The sequence below is a fragment of the Lagopus muta genome, chromosome 28 (assembly GCF_023343835.1).
Source record: "Lagopus muta isolate bLagMut1 chromosome 28, bLagMut1 primary, whole genome shotgun sequence".
Classification (NCBI taxonomy): Eukaryota; Metazoa; Chordata; class Aves; order Galliformes; family Phasianidae; genus Lagopus; species Lagopus muta.
In genome coordinates, this window is record NC_064460.1 from 199,157 (window position 1) to 223,702 (window position 24,546).

At 48.4% G+C, this 24,546-nt stretch overlaps 1 protein-coding gene across 6 annotated transcripts in view; it reads right to left on the reverse strand.

The window, feature by feature from the left end:
• Window positions 1-865: 865 nt before the first annotated feature.
• LOC125685579 (deleted in malignant brain tumors 1 protein-like) overlaps window positions 866-24,546 on the reverse strand; it is a 38,931-nt gene continuing 15,250 nt past the window's right edge. Inside the window, exons 1-19 of one of the 6 annotated variants that reach the window (XM_048928714.1) lie at window positions 21,608-21,907; window positions 17,929-18,258; window positions 17,487-17,816; window positions 16,377-16,706; window positions 15,674-15,988; window positions 14,796-15,125; window positions 14,087-14,416; window positions 13,227-13,565; window positions 11,745-12,074; window positions 10,684-11,013; window positions 9,714-10,037; window positions 7,890-8,219; window positions 7,377-7,706; window positions 6,340-6,666; window positions 5,322-5,654; window positions 3,894-4,250; window positions 3,290-3,619; window positions 2,446-2,562; window positions 866-2,319 (exon numbers count right to left, since the gene is read on the reverse strand). In XM_048928714.1, the coding sequence (XP_048784671.1) occupies window positions 2,177-2,319; window positions 2,446-2,562; window positions 3,290-3,619; window positions 3,894-4,250; window positions 5,322-5,654; window positions 6,340-6,666; window positions 7,377-7,706; window positions 7,890-8,219; window positions 9,714-10,037; window positions 10,684-11,013; window positions 11,745-12,074; window positions 13,227-13,565; window positions 14,087-14,416; window positions 14,796-15,125; window positions 15,674-15,988; window positions 16,377-16,706; window positions 17,487-17,816; window positions 17,929-18,258; window positions 21,608-21,722 (5,670 nt within the window). In that variant the 5' untranslated portion in view covers window positions 21,723-21,907 and the 3' untranslated portion in view covers window positions 866-2,176. Of the gene's footprint in view, window positions 2,320-2,445; window positions 2,563-3,289; window positions 3,620-3,893; window positions 4,251-5,321; window positions 5,655-6,339; window positions 6,667-7,376; window positions 7,707-7,889; window positions 8,220-9,713; window positions 10,038-10,683; window positions 11,014-11,744; window positions 12,075-13,226; window positions 13,566-14,086; window positions 14,417-14,795; window positions 15,126-15,673; window positions 15,989-16,376; window positions 16,707-17,486; window positions 17,817-17,928; window positions 18,259-21,607; window positions 21,908-24,546 lie in introns of those variants that run through there. The other 5 variants (XM_048928715.1, XM_048928716.1, XM_048928718.1 and 2 more) reach the window with 5 other exon arrangements.

A 24,546-nucleotide genomic window follows, 5' to 3' on the forward strand; every position in this document is an offset into this window, starting at 1 on the left:
TTACAGCCTCTTCTTGTGGCACCTGCATCAGAGTGCACATGCTGTGGAGCTGCCTGTAATGTTTCTGCATCTGTAACTGCATTATATGCCAGATCCCTTCTGCGTCAGATACCTAAAAATAACTCCACTGCCACTTGCTGCCTGGGTAGGTGGAGCTGAATCAAGCACATCAAGCCTTACTAGCAGTCAATGGAGACCTGAAGTTGAATTAACTGCTAAGGCCGTTAAAGATGAGCTGGGGTATCCAGCTCCTTTTTTTCTTACAGACTATCCCAAATGCCAGTGTCTGGGGTCAATGAAAGCATCTCAGGTGTCACTGATTTGGTGCTCACTGCACTGTGCTCTCCATGGAACTCAGAAAGATTTTTTTTTTTTTCTGGTGATTTAATCTTCAGAATGGCTATTATCAGACACCTGTTTTGAACTAGTTTTTCTCATATGCTGCATTCATGTGTCACCTGGTGATGACAATATGACTAACAGTTCAGTAATTAGCAGGGAAATGAATGGCCTCACTGCTGAAGGAAATTATTTCTGGTTTTCTGCCACCTGGATATCCTGCAGAACACTCGGGATGACCTCATGTTTGCTTTCATGTGAGATCTCGAGGACAGGTTACCTGGAGTGAGAAGCCAGAGTCAGAAGGTTTGCATGGGGTTTATTTTTTTATTATTGCTCCTAATGTCAAGACTTTGATTTAAGAAGGACAGTTTATCCATGAACTATCCTCCTCTAGATGCAGTTGATTAATGTATCTCAGTCCCTTAATGAGTCACTGTATTTGCAGATGCAGCACCCATAGCATGTCTGTGTAGCTGGCTGCTGTCTGCATTCTGCTCCAGATCTTTATCACATGGCTAAGTAATGAAGGCAGTAAGGCAAGAGGAATTTATTTTGCTGTATATGGTTTGTAATCTGTTGTAAATAATGAATATAGCTGATACATAGATTAGCACTGATGAGCATTGGAAAGAAACCAGCCCTTCCAAAGTTGGAGATAGGACTGGACATGTTCAGGCATAACCTACCCATACTGCCTTGAGCTGGCAAGACTGAAAGAGGCAGAATGTTGCCATGCTGTCTCCCTCTCTGTACCCAGTCCCCCTTGGTAACCTGACAGCATTTAACATTCCACGAGTCACAGTAGTCACTGAGGATCTTGCAGACGAGGCACAGTAGTCACTGAGGATCTTGCAGACGGTGCTGTCTGCCATTGTTCAGAGTATTTGTTCTGTCTATCTGAAACACTTGAGACAGTGCTCTAAACAACTCACACTCGGTAGACCATTGCTTGGAAGCACTTATCTGTTGTGTTTGAGATGCTATCCTTGGTCTTCCTAAATGTCTTCTGGAGCTGAATTTTTTTCACATTGGGCACTCTGTGAAAGCACCTTTGCAGATGCGCACCTGGATGTGTTCATACATCTTCCTTTTGAATGCCATTAGACTCTTTCCAGTGTGTCCATGTCTTTTGTATTGGCCAATCCAGAACTGGATCCAGCATTACAGTTGCACCCCCACCACTGCTAAATAGAGGGGAGGAATTGTCTCTTGACCTGCTGACAATACTGTTAGCTCAGCCAAGAATACAATCTTGTGCCTGGTATAGACAAGAAATGGGGGCTTGCCTGTGTTTGCTAGGTTGAGGAAGCCACCCAATGCAGGAGGCACCAGGCAGCCCTGGCTGGCTCCCCCGCAGAGGGGCGCAGAGCGTTACATGTCACAGCATTAATGCTCACCACAGCTGGAAGGGCTGGGGACAAACTTCTCCTTTAATTTGTTAGCAGTTTTAGTCCTGTTTCAGATTCCCTGCTACTCTGCTCAGCCTGATGTCAGGCTGCATGGCCACCAGGCTGTCCTACTGTCTGGTACATGCCATCAGAAAACCTCTGAAATTGACCTGGATCAAACAACCTTCAGAAGACTTTGGATAGCTGTTTTGGGCTCCTGAGTATAAGTCATTGGTACAGACTGTTTTATAAATGTCCAGCCCATAAGCTGTGCTTTGCAGTCTCCTCGAAAGCATGTGAGGGCTTCCTGCAGTTCTGCAGAAGCTTAAGGGAAAAAGCATTTGCTCTGAAAAATGAGATGCAGGAGGAAAAGAGGAATGAGCTTGGCTGATGACCCCACAATGTGGGCTGATTGTGCTGCTTCTGCAGAAGGGATTGTACCAGCATCACAAGAGAGCATCTTCTCTGATGAGCTCAGTTGTCTCTGTATCAGCATCCTTGTGGAATTGTCCTTCAGCTGGATGGTAGATGGCTCCTGCAGTCTGGAAGGGCATTGCAGAGCCACCTCGCTCCCTGGGACATTTAAGGGCTGCAGAGCAGATAAAGGTAAGAACATACAGCTGTTGGTTTGGCAACCACTGAACCCCTAGCCTGTGCTGCATCACCGGGTTGATGTACAGGGATAGGGGCCTTGAACTAAGGTGAGGGGACCCACCTGCAGCTTGGCCTGCTCCAGTGCACCTGCTCTTCAGGTAGAGCCACAGCAGGACCCCGCTCACCATCACCATCAGGATGAGCAGCGCTACCAGCGCAGAGCAGGACGATGGAGAACCTGTAGGGAGAACCCAGGTCAGGATCCCACTTCCAGCCAGCAACAGAGATGGGAGAAAATCTGACACCAAACAGCCTCATACCTCAGCATTTCAGTGACCAAGAAAGGCTTTCCTTAGACTTTGTATTAACCCACAACTAATCCCTTTCTGATCCAGTTTGTGCTGCCTGTGATGCTGTGGTGCCTGCAACACTGCACTATGCCCTTTGTGTGGTTTGTGCCCCACCTAAAATCATCTCCCTGGGTATCTGATAGGCAGTAGGCTTTGAGAAAGCTTTCACATTCCTCAGTCCTGCTGTGCTGATAACCTTGCAAGGCTGCCATCACCTCACTGGTGTTGTCCTCTTTATTATATGGTATCCAAGACTATGGATAGATAAGAAAGGCATACTTCTGACCCCATCCATCATTCCTTCTCTAGCCTATTTCAGGAAAGCTGTCAGGGGTGCCCAGAGAGTCCTTGAGGGCTGAGAAATCTGAGCTGCAAGAGGAAACTGGACAAACCAGCTTCTTCTAAGATCAGAAAAGCATCTCTGATGCTCCAACCAGTGAAATTTGGCTTCATTGTTTGTAGAAAACAAACAGTGTCCACCAAGGAAAAGCTTGTTCTGACAAGGATGTGCCACAACCTTTATACATCTCCTTTTGAAGTGAAAGGGCTGCATCCACCCTTTCAGCTTCTCCCCCCCCCCCCCCCCCCCTCTGCTGGTGGGCTTTATGCACTCACCTCTTGGCTCCGTGCATACCACACTGGCTGCCACGCGGTGCTGGCACAGCCCTGGGCCAATCTTGCTCTGCTGACACTCCAGGAGAAGTGACTCGCCACCGCGGCATTGCAACCCCTCCAGAAAGATGTAGTTTTGATCCTGGCTGACCCGGGTTCCTGCGCTTTCAGCCTGTGCTGGTCCACAGCCCAGCTGCTTGCAAACCACCTCTGCCTCCAACGAGCTCCAGCTTTTGTCACAGATGCTGTACCAGGTGGCGTTGTACCGAACCTCCACACGCCCTGCACAGGGGCTTGAGCTGTCTCGCAGCCGCACTTGCAAGGGGTTGGTGCCTGTAGGGAAGAGACAAAGGGTAAGATACATGTGCTTTGCATGCCCATGCACTCCAGTAGGTATGGATAGGAATGCAAGATGCTGCCTATGTGCTCTTTGCATCTTTACCGTGCATGAATTTCCCCTTGCAAAAGCATCCACATCATCTTATGCATCTGCACATAATGTGATGCTGTCGGATCAAGTCAGAGCTGACTACATCCCAGTGCGAGGAAAAGTTGTGCAGAACCTCTGTGTTCCCAAGCATGCTTCCAGCATCATCCCTGTAATCACCTGAGCACACCACTGCTGCATCTTCCTCGTGGTTGCAGTTATGGTTTCCCCAGTTATTCAGTCTGCACTGGGAGAGGCTGGCTTCAGTGCCACTGCACTCCACATCGTCCAGCCAGATGGGATCAGACCCTCCTCCGAAGTGAGCCTTGCCTGGAGCTGATGCCGCTGTCCCACAGCCCAGCTGCCGGCACACCACCTTAGCACTCCTTAAATTCCAGCTGTCATCACACACTGTTCCCCACTGCCTGTTGTGAAACACCTCCACTCTGCCAGCACAGCGATTCGGGCCATTCACCAATCGGATCTGCATTTCTTCCGTGGTGTTGGAGTCTTCTGCAAGGGGAGATGTGCGGTTTTCTGTTGAAGAGAAAATGAGGAATCTGTCACTATGCATCGCTGAAAATAAAAAAAGGAAGAAAGGAAGAAAGGAAGAAAGGAAGAAAGGAAGAAAGGAAGAAAGGAAGAAAGGAAGAAAGGAAGAAAGGAAGAAAGGAAGAAAGGAAGAAAGGAAGAAAGAAAGAAAGAAAGAAAGAAAGAAAGAAAGAAAGAAAGAAAGAAAGAAAGAAAGAGAGAAAGAGAGAAAGAGAGAAAGAAAGGAAGTGCTAAGAGTTGCTAAGGTTCCCCCTGACTAGAGGTGTGTTGTAGTTTAGCTAAGCACCACACATGCTCACTCCCCTCCCCCCCCCCCCTTCTCAGTGGGATAAGGGAGAGAATTGGGGAAAAAACAAAGTAGAACTTGTGGTTTGAGGTAAGAGCTATTTACAAAGATAGAAAAAAAGTAGAGGGGAAAAAATATATATATATTCCATACAGTATGGATTATCCCTTTGGCCAGTTGAGGTCAGCTGTCCTGATTCTACTCCCTCCCAGCTCCTTGTGCCCTTCCAGCTCTTCACTGGCAGGAGAGTACAAGAAGCTGAGAAAACTAAAACATCCTTGACTCTGTACAGAACTACTCAGCAACAACTAGAAATGTCTGTGTGTTATCAGTATTTCTCCCTCAAAAAAACAGCACCGTAGCAGACACTATGAAGAAAAGCTGCTCTGTCTCGGCTCAAAATAAGACAAGGTTCAACCTCTCAACCCTTTCTGAGGAATTCATCTCACCTAGCTGTGGAAGTAGGGCTCAGTTCCAGCTTCAGACCCTACAGTGTTGGTATAATCTCCATGCAATTATGTGAAGCAGACAAAAGTGCCAGTGGGGACTTGGCTGGTTAGTAGGGGGAGTCAGACCCTCCTGGGAGCCAAGACCAATGCTAGATTCACTTGGTGCCATGTGCAATTCCTATTTGTTGGTTATGAACTGAGCATCTTGGCTTCCTCAGCTTGGCACAGGGTTCATTGCCTGCTTTGCATGGTGGCCTGGGCTAAACTGGAGATGAATCCAGCCAAAGAAGAGGTTGCCCTGTTTTGCAGAACTCAACTGACCTGAGCAAACCACGCCAGCATCTTCTCTGTGGTTGCAGTTATTCTGTCCCCACGGACGGGACCGGCACTGGTGAAGAGCATCTTCAGTCCCAGCACAGTTCACATCATCCAGCCAGATAAGCCCAGTGCCTTGCCCAAAGCGAGCCCCCCTGGAGGCTGACTCAGCCCTGCCGCAGTTCAGCTGTCGACACACCACAGTGGCAGCCTGGAGGTTCCAGCCGTCGTCGCACACCGTGCCCCATTGTCCATCGTGCAGCACCTCCACTCTCCCAGCACAGCGGCTGGGGCCACTCACTAGGCGGATCTCTGCTGCCTCCACTGTGTTATTTTTGTCTACAAGCAGAGGTGGGTAATGCAGTGTTTAGAGGAATAGCTATCCAGGGAAACTTTCTGGCAGTAGCAAGGGCAAGGGCAAGGTGAATAGTAACCAGAGCATAAACTTAGGGCAGATGCCTGGCCTTGGCAGAAGGCATGTTTGCAGTGACATGCACCAATGCCCATCTTCAGCATTTTGACTCAGTACCCTGTAGGGATGGAAATAAATTCCTTTCACTGTGCCTTACTCTTCCTCTAGGGTCCTGCAGGTCCCACACAGTCTCAGTGCAGAGCAAAGCACGAAAGGATATCAACCTCCTACACATTTAGCCACAAAAACTGAAGTTAGAACAAATATAAAATTAATAGATGTGTGCCAAGGTGGGGAATAAAACAGGTGAAAGGTCTAAAGGGCAAAACATATATGTTCCCTTGGTTTGTTAAGCCACGAGTAGACTGAGGAAAGGCCTCATGGCTGCCTGCAGCTTCCTCATGAAAGAAGAGCAGGGGCAGATGCTGATCTCTGCTCTCCGGTGACAGTGACAGGACCTGAGGGAATGGCATGGAGCTGGATCTGGGGGAGGGTCAGGTTGGGCGCTAGGAAAAGGTTCTTCACCAGAGGCTCATGAGCACATGGCTTTTGGGTAAGGGAAATCCAACCCATGCTATTCAGGAGCCCCATATCTGTGAGTATAAGCATCACCTGAGCACACAACACCAGCATCTTCTTCATGTGTGCAGACGTTGACTCCCCAGGGTCTGGCCCTGCACTGTACGAGAGCATTTTCTCTCCCAGTGCAAGCAACTCTGTCCAGCCAGATGGGATCCACCCCTCGTCCAAAGGAAGCTTGTGTTGTGGCTGACACCGCTTCCCCACAGCCCAACTGTCTGCACACCACCATGGCATCATTCATGTCCCAGCCATCATCGCAAACAGTTCCCCACTGCTGGTTGTGAAACACCTCGACTCTACCAGAACAGCGATGAGGGCCATTCACCAGGCGAAGAGTTGATGTGTCATCTGACAACACTGCAAAATGTGGTGGGGAGACCATGCATCAACACCAGTGAGGTGGGGAAAAACATCCAAGGGAGAGCTTGACCACCATCTGCCTGAGCATCTGCAGGAGTGAGGTGTCCAGCTGTTTGTAGTATGCGGACACCTTCATGTTCAAAGGATGATCCTTTGGAATCATTCAGGTGGCTGAGCTCTGAAACAGGTTGCCCAGAGTGTTTGTGGATATTCCATCCCTTGAGGATTAGAAGGCCAGGTTGTACAGGGTCCTGGGCAGCCTGATTAGTGGGTGACAACCCTACCCATGGTAGAGAGCTGGAACTGGGTGGTCCAACATCCCTTCTAACTCAAGCAGTTCTGTGATTCTATGATTCCATGAAAAGCCTCCAGAATATGGGCAACCTACTCTTAGTGGATCTACCTGAGTGGTCCAGTCAGACCACATAACTTCCAGAGTCTCTTCCAACCTCAACCATTATGTGTGATTCTGTGATTCAGTGCCCCTTGTGATCTTGCTGCCTTGTCGGGTGTGCAAGGACAACTTAGAGAGGGAGTTCACCCTAAGACACTCTCTTTACGTTATTTACATTGTTATGGGTATCATCATGGAAAAAAGCTCTTCTCACTGTCACAGAACTGTACTTTTCTTGCACCATCCTGCTCTAGTCCTCCCGAGGTATGTTGCGTATCAACCTGTCTCCAACAATGTGGCATCCATAGCTCACCTGAGCATTCCACACCGGCATCATCCATGTGGGTGCACAGTTGGATTCCCCATGGAGACGACAAGCATTCTGAAATGGAACTTTCTGTCCCGATGCAGGATACTCTGTTCATCCAGATGGGATCTGATCCCTGGCCGAAGTGAGCCTGGACAGGAGCCGAGAGAGCAATGCCACAGCCCAACTGCCGGCACACCACTATGGCGTCATTCATGTCCCAGCCGTTGCCACACACGGTCCCCCATCTCTCGTTCTGAAACACCTCCAACCTCCCGGCGCAGCGGTGTGGACCATTCACCAGCCGCACTTTGGCTGTAATCTCTAATTGTGAGTCTGAAAATGTGATAGGAGTGATAAACCCTCCAGGAAAATCCTGCACTCCTCTCTCAACCCCTCAAAAATACACAGATCCAGGACTGGCCTGCTGCAGCATCACCATGAAGGCAGTAAGATGCAGGACAGAACCCATCACCAACTTGACCCCAGTGGTGCCCTGTTTTGCAGAACTCAACTGACCTGAGCAAACCACGCCAGCATCTTCTCTGTGGTTGCAGTTATTCAGTCCCCATGGACGGGCACGGCACTGGTGAAGGGCATCTTCAGTCCCAGCACAGTTCACATCATCCAGCCAGATAAGCCCAGTGCCTTGCCCAAAGCGAGCGCCACTGGGGGCTGACTCAGCCCTGCCGCAGTTCAGCTGTCGACACACCACAGTGGCAGCCTGGAGGTTCCAGCCGTCGTCGCACACCGTGCCCCACTGCCCATCGTGCAGCACCTCCACTCTCCCAGCGCAGCGGTTGGGGCCACTCACTAGCCGCAGGGAGTCGTTTTTTGAGGTGTCTGTCACTGAAAACACAATCCGGGATAAGCCCTTGGAGAAATTCATGCCTGTCCCTACCTCCATGATTTCCACCTTTGTCTTTTCATGTAGGGAAAAGTGAACTTGTGCAATTCACTCCATGGATGTACACAGCAGTAGGACAGTCCAGACAGCTATTTCTGGGCTGCATCATGTGCTGCTCAGCTGGAATAATAGGTCCTGTCCTTTAAGATGAATCCATCCTTTAGGGGCAAAGATGTTGGGCTTGGAATTAATTACAACCCAGGTTTGGAGTTAGTCATGATGTTCGGCATAGTGATGATCATTGGATAATAGGACTGTAGAATCATGGGATCATAGTGTCATAGAACCATAAGAATCACAGAATCATAGAACGGTAGGACTTGTAGAACCATAAGAATCGTAGAATCACAAAGCCACAAGAATCATAGAATCATAGAACCATAAGAATTGTAGAACCATAAGAATTGTAGGACCATAAGAATCATAGAACCACAAAACCACAAGAATCATAGAACCATAAGAATCATAGAATCACAAAACCATAAGAATCATAGAATCATAGAACCACAAGAACTGTAGAACCATAAGAATCGTAGAACCACAAAATCACAAGAATCATAGAACCGTAAGAATCATAGAATCATAGAACCATAAGAATCATAGAACCATAAGAATTGTGGACTCATGATTCATAGTGATAGAATTATAGAATCGTAGAACCACTGGATGTTTGGGGTTGGAGGGGACCCTCAAATGTCATGTAATCCAACATGCTTGCCATAAACAGGAACATATCTCACTAGAGCAAGTTGCTCAAAGCCCCATCCAAACTGACTTCAAACATTTCCAGGGATAGGGCATCCACAGCTTCTCTGGGCAACCTGTTCCAGTGCTTCACCACTCCCATCATGAAGAATGTCTTCCTTATATCCCATCTAAATCTCCCCTCTTAGTTTAAATCCATTGCTACATGTCCTGCCACTGCAGGCCCTGGAAAAAAAAGTTTGTCTTCTAAGCCTCCTTTATGTATTGGTAGGCTGCATGGAGGTTGCCATGGAGCCTTTCTCCAGGCTGAACAACCTCAGTTCTGTCAATTCTTTTGTTGTAGGCTAGGCACTAGCCCTCTGAGCATCCTTGTGATCTTCTCTAGACTCTATCAGGTCCATGTGCTTCTTGTGCTGGGGACTCCAGACATGGATGCAGCACTGTAGGTAGTCTCACAGGAGCATAGTAGCGGGGGACAATCCCTTCCCTCCCACTGCTGACCACACTTCTTGTTATGCAGACCAGGATACAACTGCCTTTCTGAGCTACAAGCACACACTGCTAGCTCAAATCCAGAGCAGGTCCTGCCCCTGTAGGGAGCAGTCCTGTGAATCCTGGCAGTAGAGCAAGAGGGCCCCCGCATTGCCTCCAGTAGTGCAGAGCCTTCTATGAACTCCAAGATCCTTGAACACAGTGCTGGCCCCTGTAATTCCATGCGTTGCAGGACTTACCTAAGCAGACCACACCAGCATCTTCTCTGTGGTTGCAGTTATTCTGTCCCCATGGACGGGCTTGGCAACGCGGGAGTGCATCCTCGATCCCAGTGCAGCTCACGTCATCCAGCCAGATGTACCCAGTGCCTTGCCCAAAGTAAGCCCTGCCCGGGGCCGACATCACTGTTCCACAGCCCAACTGCCTGCACACCACCTTGGCATCGTTCAGGTCCCAGCCATCATCGCACACCGTCCCCCACTGCCCGTTGTGCAGGACCTCCACTCTCCCGGCGCAGCGGCTGGGACCATTCACCAGCCGTACATCAGCTGAGCTCAAGTTTCCTGCATTTGCAGACACCCCAAGGAAATTCATGCATGCATGATTGCAGAAAACCTCCTTCAGTCCCATCCCATCTCATCCACATGCATCCCACATAAACATCAGGGTAGCACCTGCATTAGAACATTAAAGACAAAAGGATTTCCCCCCCAGAAAGGGCTAGGCACTGCGGATTAATCACAGGGGTAAACCTCAGATTTTGCCAGGTGTGAAATTTGGCTGAGAGATGCTGCATGGGGGTTTCAAGAGCAGGAGAAGCAAATAGGAGAGGTCTGCAAAAGGAGCATGCCTAAGTCTGCCCCATGCACCGCATTCCCTCTGGAGAGAGCCATAAGATTGTTCTGGCTTAGAGGAGACCTGTAAACATCATCTAGTCCCCTGCAGGGACATCTTTCTCTGGAGCAATTTGCTCAAAGCTGAATCCAACCCAACTGGACATTTCTAATGATGGGGCATCCACAACTTCACTGGGCAACTTGTTCCAGTGTCTCACCACCGTCAACATAACAAAATTTCTTCCCTTTATCCACCTAAATCTACTCTCTATTAGTTTAGAACCATTGCCCCTTGTCCCATCATTACAAGCCCTGGTAAAATGTCTCTCAGTCTTTCTTATAAGCCCTGCCTCCTGATGACCCCAGGTCTCACCTGAGCACACCACACCAGCATCTTCTCCATGATGGCAATTGTGGACACCCCAAGTCTTAGCTGCGCACTGTGAGATATCATTTTCCTCCCCTGTGCAGCGTACTTCATCCAGCCAGATGTGGCTGTGTCCCCACCCGAATCGAGCCGATCCCGGGGCTGACAGCGCAGTCCCACATCCCAGCTGCCGACACACCACCGCCGCGTCATTCATGTCCCAGTTGTCATCGCAGACTGTCCCCCACTCATTGTTGTAAAACACCTCTACCCTCCCAGCGCACTCACTCAAACCATCCACCAGCCGAAGTGTGGAAATATTGGAAGTCCCCGAGCCTGAAAAACACGCAGGAATAGGCATTATAAAGGTTATGCTCATAGGGCATAAAATCTAATGAGCTGGAGAAGGATGAACATCCCTTTAGTCTGTCTAGGGGGTGTTGCTGCAGTAAGCTGCATGATCTAGGTTTACTTGATAGTTACCTACTTCTTGGACTAGAGGAAATGGCAAAGGACATTTTTCTATTTGTTGTTTGTGCTTTCCTCACTGCTGACCATCACACTGATCTATCCATGGAGGTTTCTCTATCAAGACAAGTATTAAATAGCTACAGTGTGTGTATCATATTACCCTGGCATATTCGAATGCATCTTTCCATATTTATCCTCATGACCTGGCATTTAGCAGCACTAGAAGTCACTCTGCATGTTCTTAACCCAGGGTAGGGAGGTGCTGCATCTGCTGCCAACCAAAGAAGCATTGTTTTACTCTCCTGCTACCACTCCAGGAAGACTGCAAGTACTTTTCCCCAGGAAAAATTGAACACCCCTGGACATCTTCAGATATTAAGGTGTGCCTTAAGGTGCTGCTTTTTCCTACTGCCCACGTCCCATTCTCCACATTTGTCTATGTGTCCAGTAGCTGTCTTTTTTAACACAGTTTCCACCAGTCTGAGAGGTCCTGGACACAAGAACTATACGCCAGCTTGCCCTCGTACTGTTCCCAACCCTCAGCTTACAAGTTGGGGCTTGATCCATCTGCAAAGAAGGCACTCAGTGATGATTACCTGAGCACACAACACCAGCATCTTCCAAATGGCTGCAACTATAGAGTCCTTTAGGCTTGACTGGGCATTCAGTGAGGGTAGCTTCTGTCCCAAGACATCTCACCCCTTCTAGCCAGATGGGGCCAGACCCTCGCCCAAATGAAGACATCCTCGGAGCTGACACCGCCGTCCCACAGTCCAGCTGCCGGCACACCACATTGGCATCGTTCAGATCCCAGTCATCATGGCACACTGTCCCCCACTGCTGACTGTGAAACACCTCCACCCGTCCAGAGCAGCGGTGTGGGCCGTTCACCAGCCGTAGGGCTTCTGGGCTCCGCAGGTCTGCATCTGAAAATATAATCAGTGTGAGAATAGATCATGGCCAGAAATTCCTGCCTGTCTGGTTGCCAGTAACATTGTGGATCTCTCCATCCTGCAATTTAGCAAGTATTGTACTTCTTGCATTGTGCTTTTGCTAATGCCACACATGCACGCATGAACAATCTTTAGATCAAGAGTGTTTTGCCCATGCCCTACATACTGGCCAAGTCCTTGCCACGTATTTGAAACTGAAGTCATGCTTTATGGGAAAAGATCAAATCTGGAGTCTCTAGACTGTAGATACACAGGTGCTGAGATGCTTGAGAGTGTTACATCCACATCACCTTATGCACCAGCAGCACGCACAGTCTTAGCAGCATGAAAAGAATGTTCATCATCTTCTCAGCATGCATGCTGAGATGTCAGTGTCAATCACAGCAGACAGGTGAGGACTGTAGTGAAACAATCTGCTTATGCCACATGAAGTGTCTGCTTCATTGGTAGCTTCACTCCAGCTAATTCTCCACCACCCTTAATGGAGGGTCCATGTACAAGGTGCAAGCTGGCACATGTTGTTTTTCATGCTTCCCCTCTCCTGTTTCTGAATCTACCAATGAGAAAGGCTGGGTATTATTGAGTGTACTACCCTGATAGAAACACAGAAATTCCTGCATGCCTGACATGGTGCTCAAAGAGGACAGTTTCTGTCCCAGTTTGCCAGACGGGGCCATATCTTTATCCAAAGTAAACTGCAGCAGGTAGCGCAAAGGCAAACACAGCTGATCAATGCAGAGAGCCACTAATCACTCAGATAAAGGTATTGCATAAAAGCAGCCCTCTGCCTGCCCGCAATACATGCACCTTTTCCCTGCTTCATTTTTGTCAAGAGAGAGAGTGCTGCATGGGAGAAGAGGAGAAAGACATTAATTACTGAAGGTAATTGCAAGGAATAGTGTAGTAAAGAGAAGGGACTTCCCAGGAACTGTAAGTAGCATGGCTGAGGAATAGTGACTGGAAAAACATAAGCAGAGTAGCTGCCTGGACATACAGCCCTGCAGCATCAGGACTACTTGTGTTTTCTCCCAGTTCAGACAAGATAAGAGTTGAATGGTGAATTTACAGGGACAAGAGGCATGACCTCCCAAGGAGAGGGCTGATACCTGACTCACCAACACTGACCTACAGCCTCAGAGCACACGACACTTGCATATCCCTTGGACTTGCAGCTCTGGGCTCCCCAGAGCTTCACTTTGCATTCAAAGAGGGCTCGCTCCATCCCTATGCACTCCACGGCGTCAACCCAGGTCAGATGAGGTCCTTCCCCAAATCTGGAAGAGCTTGAGGCAGAGCGTGCTGCCCCACAGCCCAGCTGCCTACAAACCACATAAGCTTCAGCCAGGTCCCAGCCATCAGCACAAACAGTTCCCCAGCGCTGGTCATGAAAAACTTCAAGCCTTCCAGAGCATTTATCAGAGCCATTCACAAGGCGGAGATCTGCTAAGTCAGAAATGCCTGATCCTGCAACATCAGAAAAAATAAACATGTAAGAGGACACCTTCTGTTCTGTGAAACCTTGAGCTACCAGAAATGCATTTGCACAAGAGGCTGAACAGCTTTGAGGGTCAAGGATGCACTGACAGTGAGAGATAGGGACAACTTTTAGATGTGACACCAATTAGGTGGAAAAAAAAAAAAAAAAGAGGAGTTGGTGCCCAAGGCTTGTTTAGAATGGGCTTGGGCAATATGGTTTAGGCTATTTGACTGATGAGAAGCTGCCAGGATTTGTGCTGAATAACACCAGTCAAAAGCATGCCAGAGATCTCATTGTGGAGGTGCCAGCACAAATGGGCTATAGCCATTTAATTTTCTTGAGCTTTATCAGAGTATAGGTGCTGTCCTCCATCCAAAGGTGAATGACGAGGGATTGATTTCAAAAGTCTCCATACTGGCTGCAAATTGTTCTTGAATCACAAGCCCTTACAACCACATGGAATCACCAATTCAAGCTTCAGGAATGCTTGCTGCTGTGTGATGTTTACCTGAGCACACCACACTGACAACTTCATGATGATAACAGTTGTGGATACCCCATCCCTTGAACTTGCATTCAGAGAGGGCAGCTTCTGTCCCTGTGCAGTTGACGTCATCCAGCCACATGGGTCCCTGTCCTTGTCCAAAGTAAGCCCTCGGTGGAGTTGATATTACCGCCCCACAGTCCAGCTGCCGGCACACCACTGCAGCATCCGAGAACTCCCAGCTGTCATCACACACCGTTCCCCATTGCCCATTGTGAAACACTTCCAGTCTCCCAGCACAGCGACCCGGGCCGTCCACCAGTCGAATTGGAGCAAAACTGGAAACAACTGAGCCTGCAAGCAGAGAAGCAACTCAGTCAAACCCTGAACATCCATTCAGTTTCTGTGGAGAAAGATGAGGAATGTTCATTTTCATTGGCAGTGCTTCACAGAGCATTGTGGTTACATTGCCTCTGAATCCACAGCACTGTGGAGACACTCGTTGAAGGATCTGAGAATATTTGCTCCAGCAGAAAGTTGGATAAATCATAGAATCACAGAATCAGAGAATCACAGAATCAGAGAATCAGAGAATGGCTTGAGTTGAAAGGGACCTTAAAGATTATCTTCTTCCAGCAGTAGCCATCTTCCATCCAGTGGGATGGTGGAAGAGGACCTGGCCATATCAGAGCAGCTAGTTTATCCCAACCCAGTCCTATGCACTGAAACCCACCTGAGCACACAACACTAGCGTGCTTTCCACGGCTGCAGCTGCTCTTTCCCCATGGGCTCGCTCTGCATTTCGTAAGAGATGGTTCCGTTCCCTCGCAGCTCACATTGTCCAACCACACACGCAGAGATCCAGCATCCAAGTGTGCTACACCTGAGGCTGACAGCGCTGTCCCACAGCCCAGCTGACGGCACACAACCTCGGCATCCTTTTTATCCCAGCCATGGTCACACACAGCTCCCCACATCTCCTCGTGAAACACTTCAACTTGGCCAGCACAGCGATGTGAGCCATTCACCAGTCGGAGATGAGCAGGCTCTGGGATGATCGAGTCTGCAAATATCCAAGAGTGTTATAAATGCTGGAAATTTCCTTCCGTAAATCCCTTCTACATAATTCCTTCCATGCTTATCTGCTTACACTTAAGCTTCTGGCTCCTCTTCCAGTCACTAAAAGGCAAGGAGGAGGGGAGAGTAGGAGGGCTTCTCTCTGTAACACAATACTGCTCCCACCGCTTGCACTACGCAAGTTTCTAATCCCCACTCCCACCATGAAAAGCTCACTGGAGAGTTTATTTGCACCAGACTTTCCCCCTCGGTGTTATTCTTCCTGTTGTTGGACATGGTCAGTCTCAAAGGTTCACGGGGAAGGTTGTCTGCTGGAATTCCTCCCATCTTCCCAAATAAACACTTTGGCGTGGGAGGAAGGGACCCTCTTCATTCACCAGCTGCAGGACAAGTTTAGGGTGACCACACTGACTACTGATGCTGAAACCAGGTCCCAGCTCAGCTTTCCATGTGGCATGGACCACATGTACCCACATCTTCTAGCAAGCTCCCTGACTTCCTTCAGAAGTGAAATGCAAGAAGAGCAGCACTCACCTGAGCATACCACGCCAGCATCTTCCCAGTGGTCACAATTAGTGATTCCCCATGGCTTGGCCAAGCAGGCAGATAGTGAGTACTCAAACCCTGTGCAATTCACACCATCCAGCCACACGATTTCAGACCCTTGGCCAAACTGAGCCTGTCCAGGGGCTGACAGTGCTCTCCCACAGCCCAGCTGCCTGCACACCACATTGGCGTCCAGCAAATCCCAGTTCTTGTCACACACAGTTCCCCAATGCTTGTTGTGTAAGATTTCAACCCTGCCAGCACAGCGGCTTCTGTAGTTCACCAGCCGGATCTGGTCACCCTCTGCATGAAATGAAAGAGCAAAAAATGGGAGAAGAGTTGGCACCCTGCAATCCACAAGTGGTTTCGCAGCATGGCAAGATTATCATGACACTGGAGCTGATCATTTCATTTAATGACATCAGGCTTATGGACATTAGGCTCATTTCATAACCATGGAAAGGACGCCTGAGACCAGTGGACCCCAGCACCTTCTGACAGAGGGGCAAGAATATGGAACCTGAATCTTCCCATTGCAACCATGCCAAGGGGAACAGCAAGAGTATCTCCAACCCGCAGGTGTCCCTCAACAATAAGGAAGCCACAGATGGCATATTATCTGCTGCAGAGGCAGAGAACTAAGGTGATGAACCAAGCATCATTCCTCCCATGTCACTCACAAGGTGGTTACCTGAACACACCACACCAGCTGATGTCCAAGGATGACATGTGCTGTTGCTCCACTGTCTTGTCTTGCATGTAAAGAGGGCACTTTCTGAGCCTGTGCAGTTTATGTTGCCTGGCCACATCTGTCCGGATCCTTGACCAAAATGAGACCCAACAGGAGCCAACAGTGCTTCACCACAGCCCAGCTGCCTACACACCACTTGAGCCTCAGCCATCCCCCAGCCATCATCACACAAAGCTGCCCAAGTGTTGTTGTGAAAGACCTCGACCCTGCCTCTGCAGCGAGTTGAACCGTTGACCAGGCGAAGCTCCATTGAAATAGAAATCCCTGAATCTGTAAATGAAAAGAGAGAGACATGACTGTTTGATGGAGTTGTGCATCCTCTGTGCGTGGTGAGCTTGCACCAAAAACTTCTTTAGCAGCTTTTATGGCACAGAAAATGGTTGAGACAGACATGGGAATTCAATATTTAAGGATGGCTTGTAAGAAAGAAGAAATAATACTATTTACAGGGCGTGCTATGAGAGAAGAGGTAACAGCTTTAAACCAAAACAGGGCAGACTTCAATTAGATGTAAGCAAGAAATTCTTCACTGTGAGGAAGGTGTGACAGAAGAACAGGATGCCCAGTGATGATGTGGATAAACCATCATTGAAAGTGATCAAAGTTAAGTTAGACAGGACTTCAAGCAACCTGAAAATTCTCCCTGCCCATGACAGAGATGTTAGACTAGATGATGTCGGAAGGTCCTTTCCAGACCAAACCACTCTAAAATTCTATGAACACCTGCAGAAAGCTTTGCATGGTATAGGTTAGTTGTCCCCAAGACAAATATGTGTAGGTGCGTGGTAATCCATGTTTGTGACTGCAAATGCCCATTTGAATCTGGGGAATCCCAGACAGCTCACTTGTCTTACAAGTCAGCAACAGTGAGAGGCAGCAGAGATAGAAGACATTCCATGGTAACTTGCCTGCATGCAGCACCAAAAAGTGACACTGTAATGAGCGCTCTGAGAACATGCTCAGTGCTGTTGAGCATTTACAAGATCCCTCACAAAACTCTGAAATATTCTGTATGCTGTCATTTAACCTTTAGATCTGAGTGAGAGTTACCTGAACATAGCACTCCAGCATCCTCTCCATGGTAGCAGTTGTTGACTCCCCATGCACTTGCCTTGCAGTCAAAGATGGATTCCTCTGTACCAGTGCAGTTCACCTCATCCAACCAGATAGTATCTTGGCCTCTCCCGTAGTGAGCTGCTTTAGTGGCCAGCACTGCTGTTCCGCAGCCCAGTTGCCGGCACACCACATTAGCATCATTGAGGTCCCAGCCATCATCACAGATGGTGCCCCATCTTTGGTCATGGAGGACCTCCACTCTTCCTGCACAGCGGCTGGGGCCATCGAGCAGCTGGAGCCGACCGATCTTGGAGATGTGGGATTCTGTAGACAACACAAGAGGAATGGTTGTGGGCCACTTGTGTACAATGAGGTACAGCAGGAAGGGGGACAGGCATGGCATGGAGGTCCCATACAACAGGCTGGTTGTGTCTACCTGAGCACTCCACGCTGGCGTCCTCCATATGGACACAATTGTGATGTCCCCACGGCTTGGCCTGGCATTCGGAAAGGGCAGCTTCTGTCCCTGTGCAGTTGACATCATCCAACCAGATTGGTCCTGTTCCTTCTCCATGCCGAGCCCCTCGTGAGACCGACAGCACCGTTCCACAGCTTAGCTGCCTGCACACAACCTGGCCATCATGGGCATCCCAGTTGTCACCACACACCGTCCCCCATATCCCGTTGTGGAGCACCTCCACTCGCCCAGCACAGCGGCCATGGTCACTGACCAGGCGGAGTTCTGCCAAGTCTGAGGACGCAGAACCTGCAGAATCAAGAGGGAAAAGAAGTCTGGAGGTGTCATCCTAGGGTAGATGGGGCTCAGCTGCTCACTTATTTGAGATGCCTCTGCCCCCTGGTGTTGGTCGGAGGAGAGGTTTCAGAGAAACTGCTGACTATACTACTACTTATCTTCAGCTTAGAGGAGTCTGAAGAAAGACCTCTTTGTAGCCCAAGGGAAGTGGTCATAGCTCCAATCTTGTCAGTATTCAAGAAGAGCTTGGACAACACTCTTAGATATATGATTTAACTTCAGTTGTCCTGGATAGAGCTAGAATTCATGTCCTTGCAGGTCCTTTCCAACTCAGAATATTCTGATCCTACATGGCCAAGGAAACCTGACATGGCCCTGCGTATCTGTTTATATGCATCTGAGTCCCATCCTACTGCTAGGTTGGGGTAATTCCAAGCACAGATACAGGTTGAGTGGAGAATGGCTTGAGAGTAGCCCTAAGGAGAAGGATTTGGTGGTGTCAGTTGTTGAAAGTATCAGCATGAACCATCAGTGTGCTCTTGCAACCCAGAAAGATACTATATCCTGGGCTGCATCAAGAAAAGCGTTGGGAGGTGATTTAGACTAGATATTAGAAAGAAATTCTTTACTGTGAGGGTAGTGAGACACTGGAACAGTTTGCCCAGAGAGGTTGTGGATGCTCTCTTGCTAGAAGAATTCAAGGCCAGGCTGCATGAGGCTGTGAGCAACCTGGACTAGTGAGAGGTATCTCTGACTATAGCAGGGGGACTGGAACTAGATGATCTTAAAGGGTCCCTTCCAATGAAAACCATTCTGTGATTCTGTGATATATGATTCTATGATTTCTCTCATTACTAGAGTGTGTCCAGAGAAAGGCAGCAAAGATGGTAAAGGGTGTAGAGGTCAATACGTATGAGGAGCAGCTGAAGCCATTTGGTTTGTTCAGCCCAGAGAATACTGGGGGAAGCATGGTGGCCAGCAGATTTCTCATCAGGGACAGGTGCGGATAATTTTGTTGATATCAACAGAACCCGAGGGAAGGCATGGAAATACATCAGGGGAGAATCAGGCTGGGTGTTTAGGAAAAGGTTCTGCACTAGAGTGAGGAGGGCTTGGAACGGGCTGCCAGGAGCAGTGATCACAGCCCTGAGCTGAGGAAGCACAATTAGTGTTTGAACAGCAGTCTTTGATATATGGTTTAACTCCTAGCCTGACCAGTACTGAGTGAGGAGTGAGTTCCTTCCAACTCGGGATAATCTATGACTATAACTGGTGATTGTATTCCTATTCATGCCCTGGGCTCCCTGAGGCAACACTAACAGTCCTGAGTGTTTGTAAGCTTTTAAATGCCATCTGTGTATCTAAATGCCTGAATTTCCTCCTCTGAATGCCAATATGGATCCCACACCCCAGGAGTTCTCTCGCGGCTCATGCAATAGATAAACGGTTGTATAACAGCTACACACTGAGTTTGGAGAAGTGGAAGAATTCTTATTCATGGGAAGGTTTCCTCACTCTGCAAGACCTGCAGCAAAACATTGCCTCTAGTTCCTTATGCGTGCTTAGCACAAGCAGTAACAAAGTGGAGCAATAAGCTAACTGGAAGTGACTAATGCAGAGAGCCTAACGGTCAGCATAAAAATAAATGCTGAAGAGGAATGTGCTTGCATTCTGTCAAGAGATTTTTGACCATGGATGATGATTTCCAAAGAACTGAGGCACCAATCTGTGCTCAGCTCCAGCACTGTACTGCTGTTCCCAGAGCTGAGTCATAAGCTGTGTTGGGATCTGGTGCCTGCGTGTTCCCTCACCCAGGTGCCCCATCTTCCACAACTGCTGAAATCTGAGCAGCTGAATGCCTCGTCCTCCTTTTATCCTTCTTCTACCAGCACAGAGCAAGGGGTAACACTGTCCACCTAAAATGGGACCTGCCTTCTGCAGGGGCACATCACTCTGCTGTTTGCTTTCATCTGCTGGTTCTCTGTCTCAGGCCTGAGTTAGAACACTCAAGGAAGACCAATCAATTCCAGTTGGGAAAGTGCAAGTATTTCCCTAAATCAGTAGAGAGTCAAATATAACACGTGGGAGGTCACAGAGAGCAGAAGGAGGAAGAAGCAGTGTAGAAATCAAATCCCTGCATCGTTCTTAGACACGAGCCAGAAGTAGGGAGCCGTAGGCTTCCTGAAAAGGACAAACTGTCCTTGCATGTGTAGGCTGGATTAGCTCAGCTCTTTAATTTATGAGGGCAGAGAGTAAGAAAATGTCTTTGCAAAACACCGCTAGAATTAACTTTGAAGATGAGTCTGAAATGGATGCACTGCAGGCACTCACTTCCCAGACTCATGCTCTCCATTCCCCATGCACATGGGCATTGTGCTCCCTTTCCTCATTTTCACTAAAAACTACCCTCTCAAAAGCAATAACAAATCAACCTCACAGCCTAGACTTTGCAGAGCTGGTGTATTGCTTGGTATTTTTCTTTCATTGCCTTGGGCAGAGAATGAGAGGTCATGGCTACCCTAGGCAGTCCCAGCCCAGATGACTCCTATATGCCTAGCTGCCTGTACTGACAGAGAAAGCACCTTCCAAGTTTCATTTCCTCTAAACATGATCCGAAAAAGAGGGATGAGCTGAAAAAGCACTTAAATAGTGCCCAGATCAAATAACCCACTTCTGCTCTGAGTTGTGGCAACTTGAAAAAAGCCCTAGGTCCCTTCTTAACCAATCCCATAACAAAGCCTGCATGGGGACATTGCTCTTACCCATCCTACCCCATGCAAATGAGAGTTGAGTTCACCTGAGCCCCCTGTATTCTGCTATACCAGTAATTGTTTGCATTCAGCCCTGAATAAACCAGGGTTAAACAGGATAGATAAAAACATCTCTCCTGACTCCAAAACCATCACAAGATATTCCTTCTTGCCCCAGATAATAGAACCACAGAAACATAGGATCATAAAATCATACAGTCATAGTATCACATTATTCCTTGGGTTGGAAGAGCCATTAAAGCCCATGTAGTCCCAACAGCCCTGCCATGTACTCTGGGCAGCCAGCACAACGCTAGCTATCCTATTTCCTCCTAACACCTCACCTGAATCTCCCCTCAATTAGTTTAAAGCCATTCAGTCTTCTTCTATCACTGTCAGAACATGACAAAAAGTGGTCTTCATGTTTATCAGCTCCCCTTATGTACTGGAAAGACTCCGTGAGCTGTCCCCTCAAGAAGTGAATCCCAGTACCCTTGACCAGCCTGTGCTGTACTCCAAGAAACCCTGGATCCCCACTCCCACTCCACTCCCTCTACAGGAGCACACATTGCGCATGGGATCCCTGTGGTCAGAAGCAAAGCATCACTCACCCCAAAGGCACACCATCAGGAGGAGGACCCCCACACTCTTGGCTCCAGTGCAGGTGGGTTGGTTTCTGCCCCAGGGGAACCTGGGTGAGGGATGGAGTGCACCAGGCAGCCCCATGTTCACACATCCATGGGCTGGAAGCTGGAGCAGCACACCCTGCTGAGGGCCAGCAGCTGAGTGCCAGGTCCCACCGGCCAGCTGGGAGGGACAGAGAGGAACTGGGGCAGATGGGAGTGACAGGCATTTCAGCAGCAAGCCCTCTTCCTGTTCCCTCCTTTGCTCTGGGCTTTTCCCTGCTTTGCCAGCCCAGCTTCCTCTGCCCCTTGGTCACTTGGGCTTTGTGTGAATCTGTTCCAGCAGGTGACCCTCTGCTCCATGCCACAGCCTGCTCCTATCTCCAGGTTGTGAAATGGAGAGCTGTTCCAGGAACGTACAGAGCAAACACAACCCTCTCTGCACCCTGGTCCCGTGTTCTACGTGCCAGCCCCAAGGGCATCTCCGTGGTCCTGCTGTGCCATGGGTACAGCACAAGATGACTTCTGATGACCTGAATCAAGCTTTCATGTACAGGAGTTGGGGAAATTCTGCCTGTTTTGTTTAATTAAATGTATCTGACTAGATTTTGGGGGATAAGAGTGCATCAACTGCAAGAAAATGAACGGTGAAATGTTGAAAATGCCTTTTAGATGTAGTCTGGATACTGCATGACACTGAGCTGGCCGGAAAACACACTCATGCCAGAGGGAAAGGGGGAAATAAATATACATATAAATACACTTGAAGAAAACTTGTATTCTGCTCCATAAATTTCCCCTAACCAGTGTGGATTCCCACTAGAACAATCAACATGGCCAATGGCTAAGGCATTTGTATAAGTTCACTGACTTTCGGGTTCAGTTTAAAAGAAAATGGACGAAATTATTCTTTTACTCAATAGAAGAATCAGGCAAGGCGCAGGAATTTTCTGGGGTTTTTTTGTCTCCCATCCCTTGCAAAGTGCACAACCTCTTGGCATGCAATTTTGCCAGGAGGGGGTCAGAAGCATGCTACTGGGAGAAAAGAAAAAAAAGAAAAAAAAAAAAAGAAGAAAAAAAAGAGCTTGCAGAATCGTTAAATTAATGCCTCTTGTTGTTCCAAATGGGGATGTTAAGATTGTGGTGGGTGCTATGCTAGTGGTGCACTGAAGATAGGGATGAGGAAGGATGTGGCTCCAGTAGGAACAGGGTGGAGAGTTCTTGCCCTGTGTGTACAGAAATAAGAAATGAAACCAAAGCCAGTTATGGGAGAAGGATCTAGCATGACCAGGATGATCTCAGGCTGAATTGAAATGTTCAGCCTGGCAAAAACCAACAGAGTTGTAGAGAAGATAGTAGGACGAATAAATAAGAGAAATATGAACTTCAGGGACATGCTGAGGGCTGCAGAGCAAAAGGAAAAAGATGTATATGAAACAAAAGTAAAGCACTAGTACAAGAATGGTGGTGAACAGCTAGAAATGTATCCAAGCTCATAAAAAGAAGAGTAGTTGAGAAAGGCAACTGCTTTCTGTTGTAACAAAACTCAGTGTGCCCAAGGACTTTGTTCCCCTGCTCTGTCAACAAACAGGACAGCAACAAAGAAATTCCCGACACTGACCATCTCAAAAATGCTATGAACTGTCCTAGCCTGACACGGCCAGTGCAGCTGTGAGCGAGAGTGCTTCTGTTTTCGTAGCTTAGGCAAATAGCTGCTCTGAAAGTGAGTTGTGCTTCTGTGTCCCTTCTGTCCCTTTTGAATTTGTGTGCTGTGTCCTATGGGAATTCTGAAAATCCTTCCTGAGATACTGAGGTCCTTGCCCAAGCTCAGATCTAGGAGGTGCTGATCCTACACATTGGAGACGTGAAGAACCCTCAGTAATCCAAGCTATCTGATCTGAACTTCCCTTAGTAATAGCAGGGCATGACTCAGGGGTTCTTTGATACATCTTCTGCCTTGAGGAATGCAAGCATGTTCCTATTATAAAGACATTTTCTAAACTGTGAACATATTTTGTGAACATATACACACACAGAATGATGCTGATAGTTGATGCTTTCCTTATACACAGGCTCCAGTCCTTTTCTCAGGCAGTTACTGAGACTGAGCCTTCCATTTTCCCCTAAACTTTGGGACAAGCAAGGCTGGAGGACTAGGTCTTCCAAGGCAGCCAGAAAAAAAAAAATGAAAGGCTCATATGTTAGCAGGGGATGTTTTTTTTCCCCAACCCTGTGTTCACATTTCTGCCATCAAACTGTGAACCTCAGAGACTTGCTAGGAACATGCGTGAACCCTTTCCCTGTTGAGGAAGAAAAGTCTTTGGGGCGGAAATTTATTTAGGGGAAAATAAAAACACACAAAAAAATGGGTTGGTATTGGAGCTGGCCCATCTTTGTTGATGATCTAGATGAGGGCAACGAATGTACCCTCAGTAAGTTTGCAGATGACGCCATGTTGGCAGGAAGTGTCAATTTGCCTGGAGGTAGGAAGGCCCTACAGAGGGGTCTGGACAGGCTGATTGCTGAGCTGAGGCCAATGGGATGAGGTTCAACAAGACCAAGTGCTGACCAAGGCTGTGCTGCCATCCAGCAAGACCTAGACGGGCTGGAGAGTTGGGTTGGGAAAAATTCAATGAAATAGAACAAGGGCAAATGTAGAGTCTTGCATCTGGGCAAGAACCAGGTACCAGTATAGTCTGGGGACTAATCTTTTGGAGAGCAGTGTAAGGGAAAGGGACCTGGGAGTCCTGGTGGACAGCAGGATCACCATGAGCCAGCACTGTGCCCGTGTGGCCAAGAAGAACAGTGGCATCCTGAGGTGCATTAGAAGGGCTGTGATAGGAGGTTGAGAGAGGTTCTCTTCCCCCTCTACTCTGATGAGACTGAAATATTGTGTCCAGTTCTGGGCCCCTCAGTTAAAGAAGGGC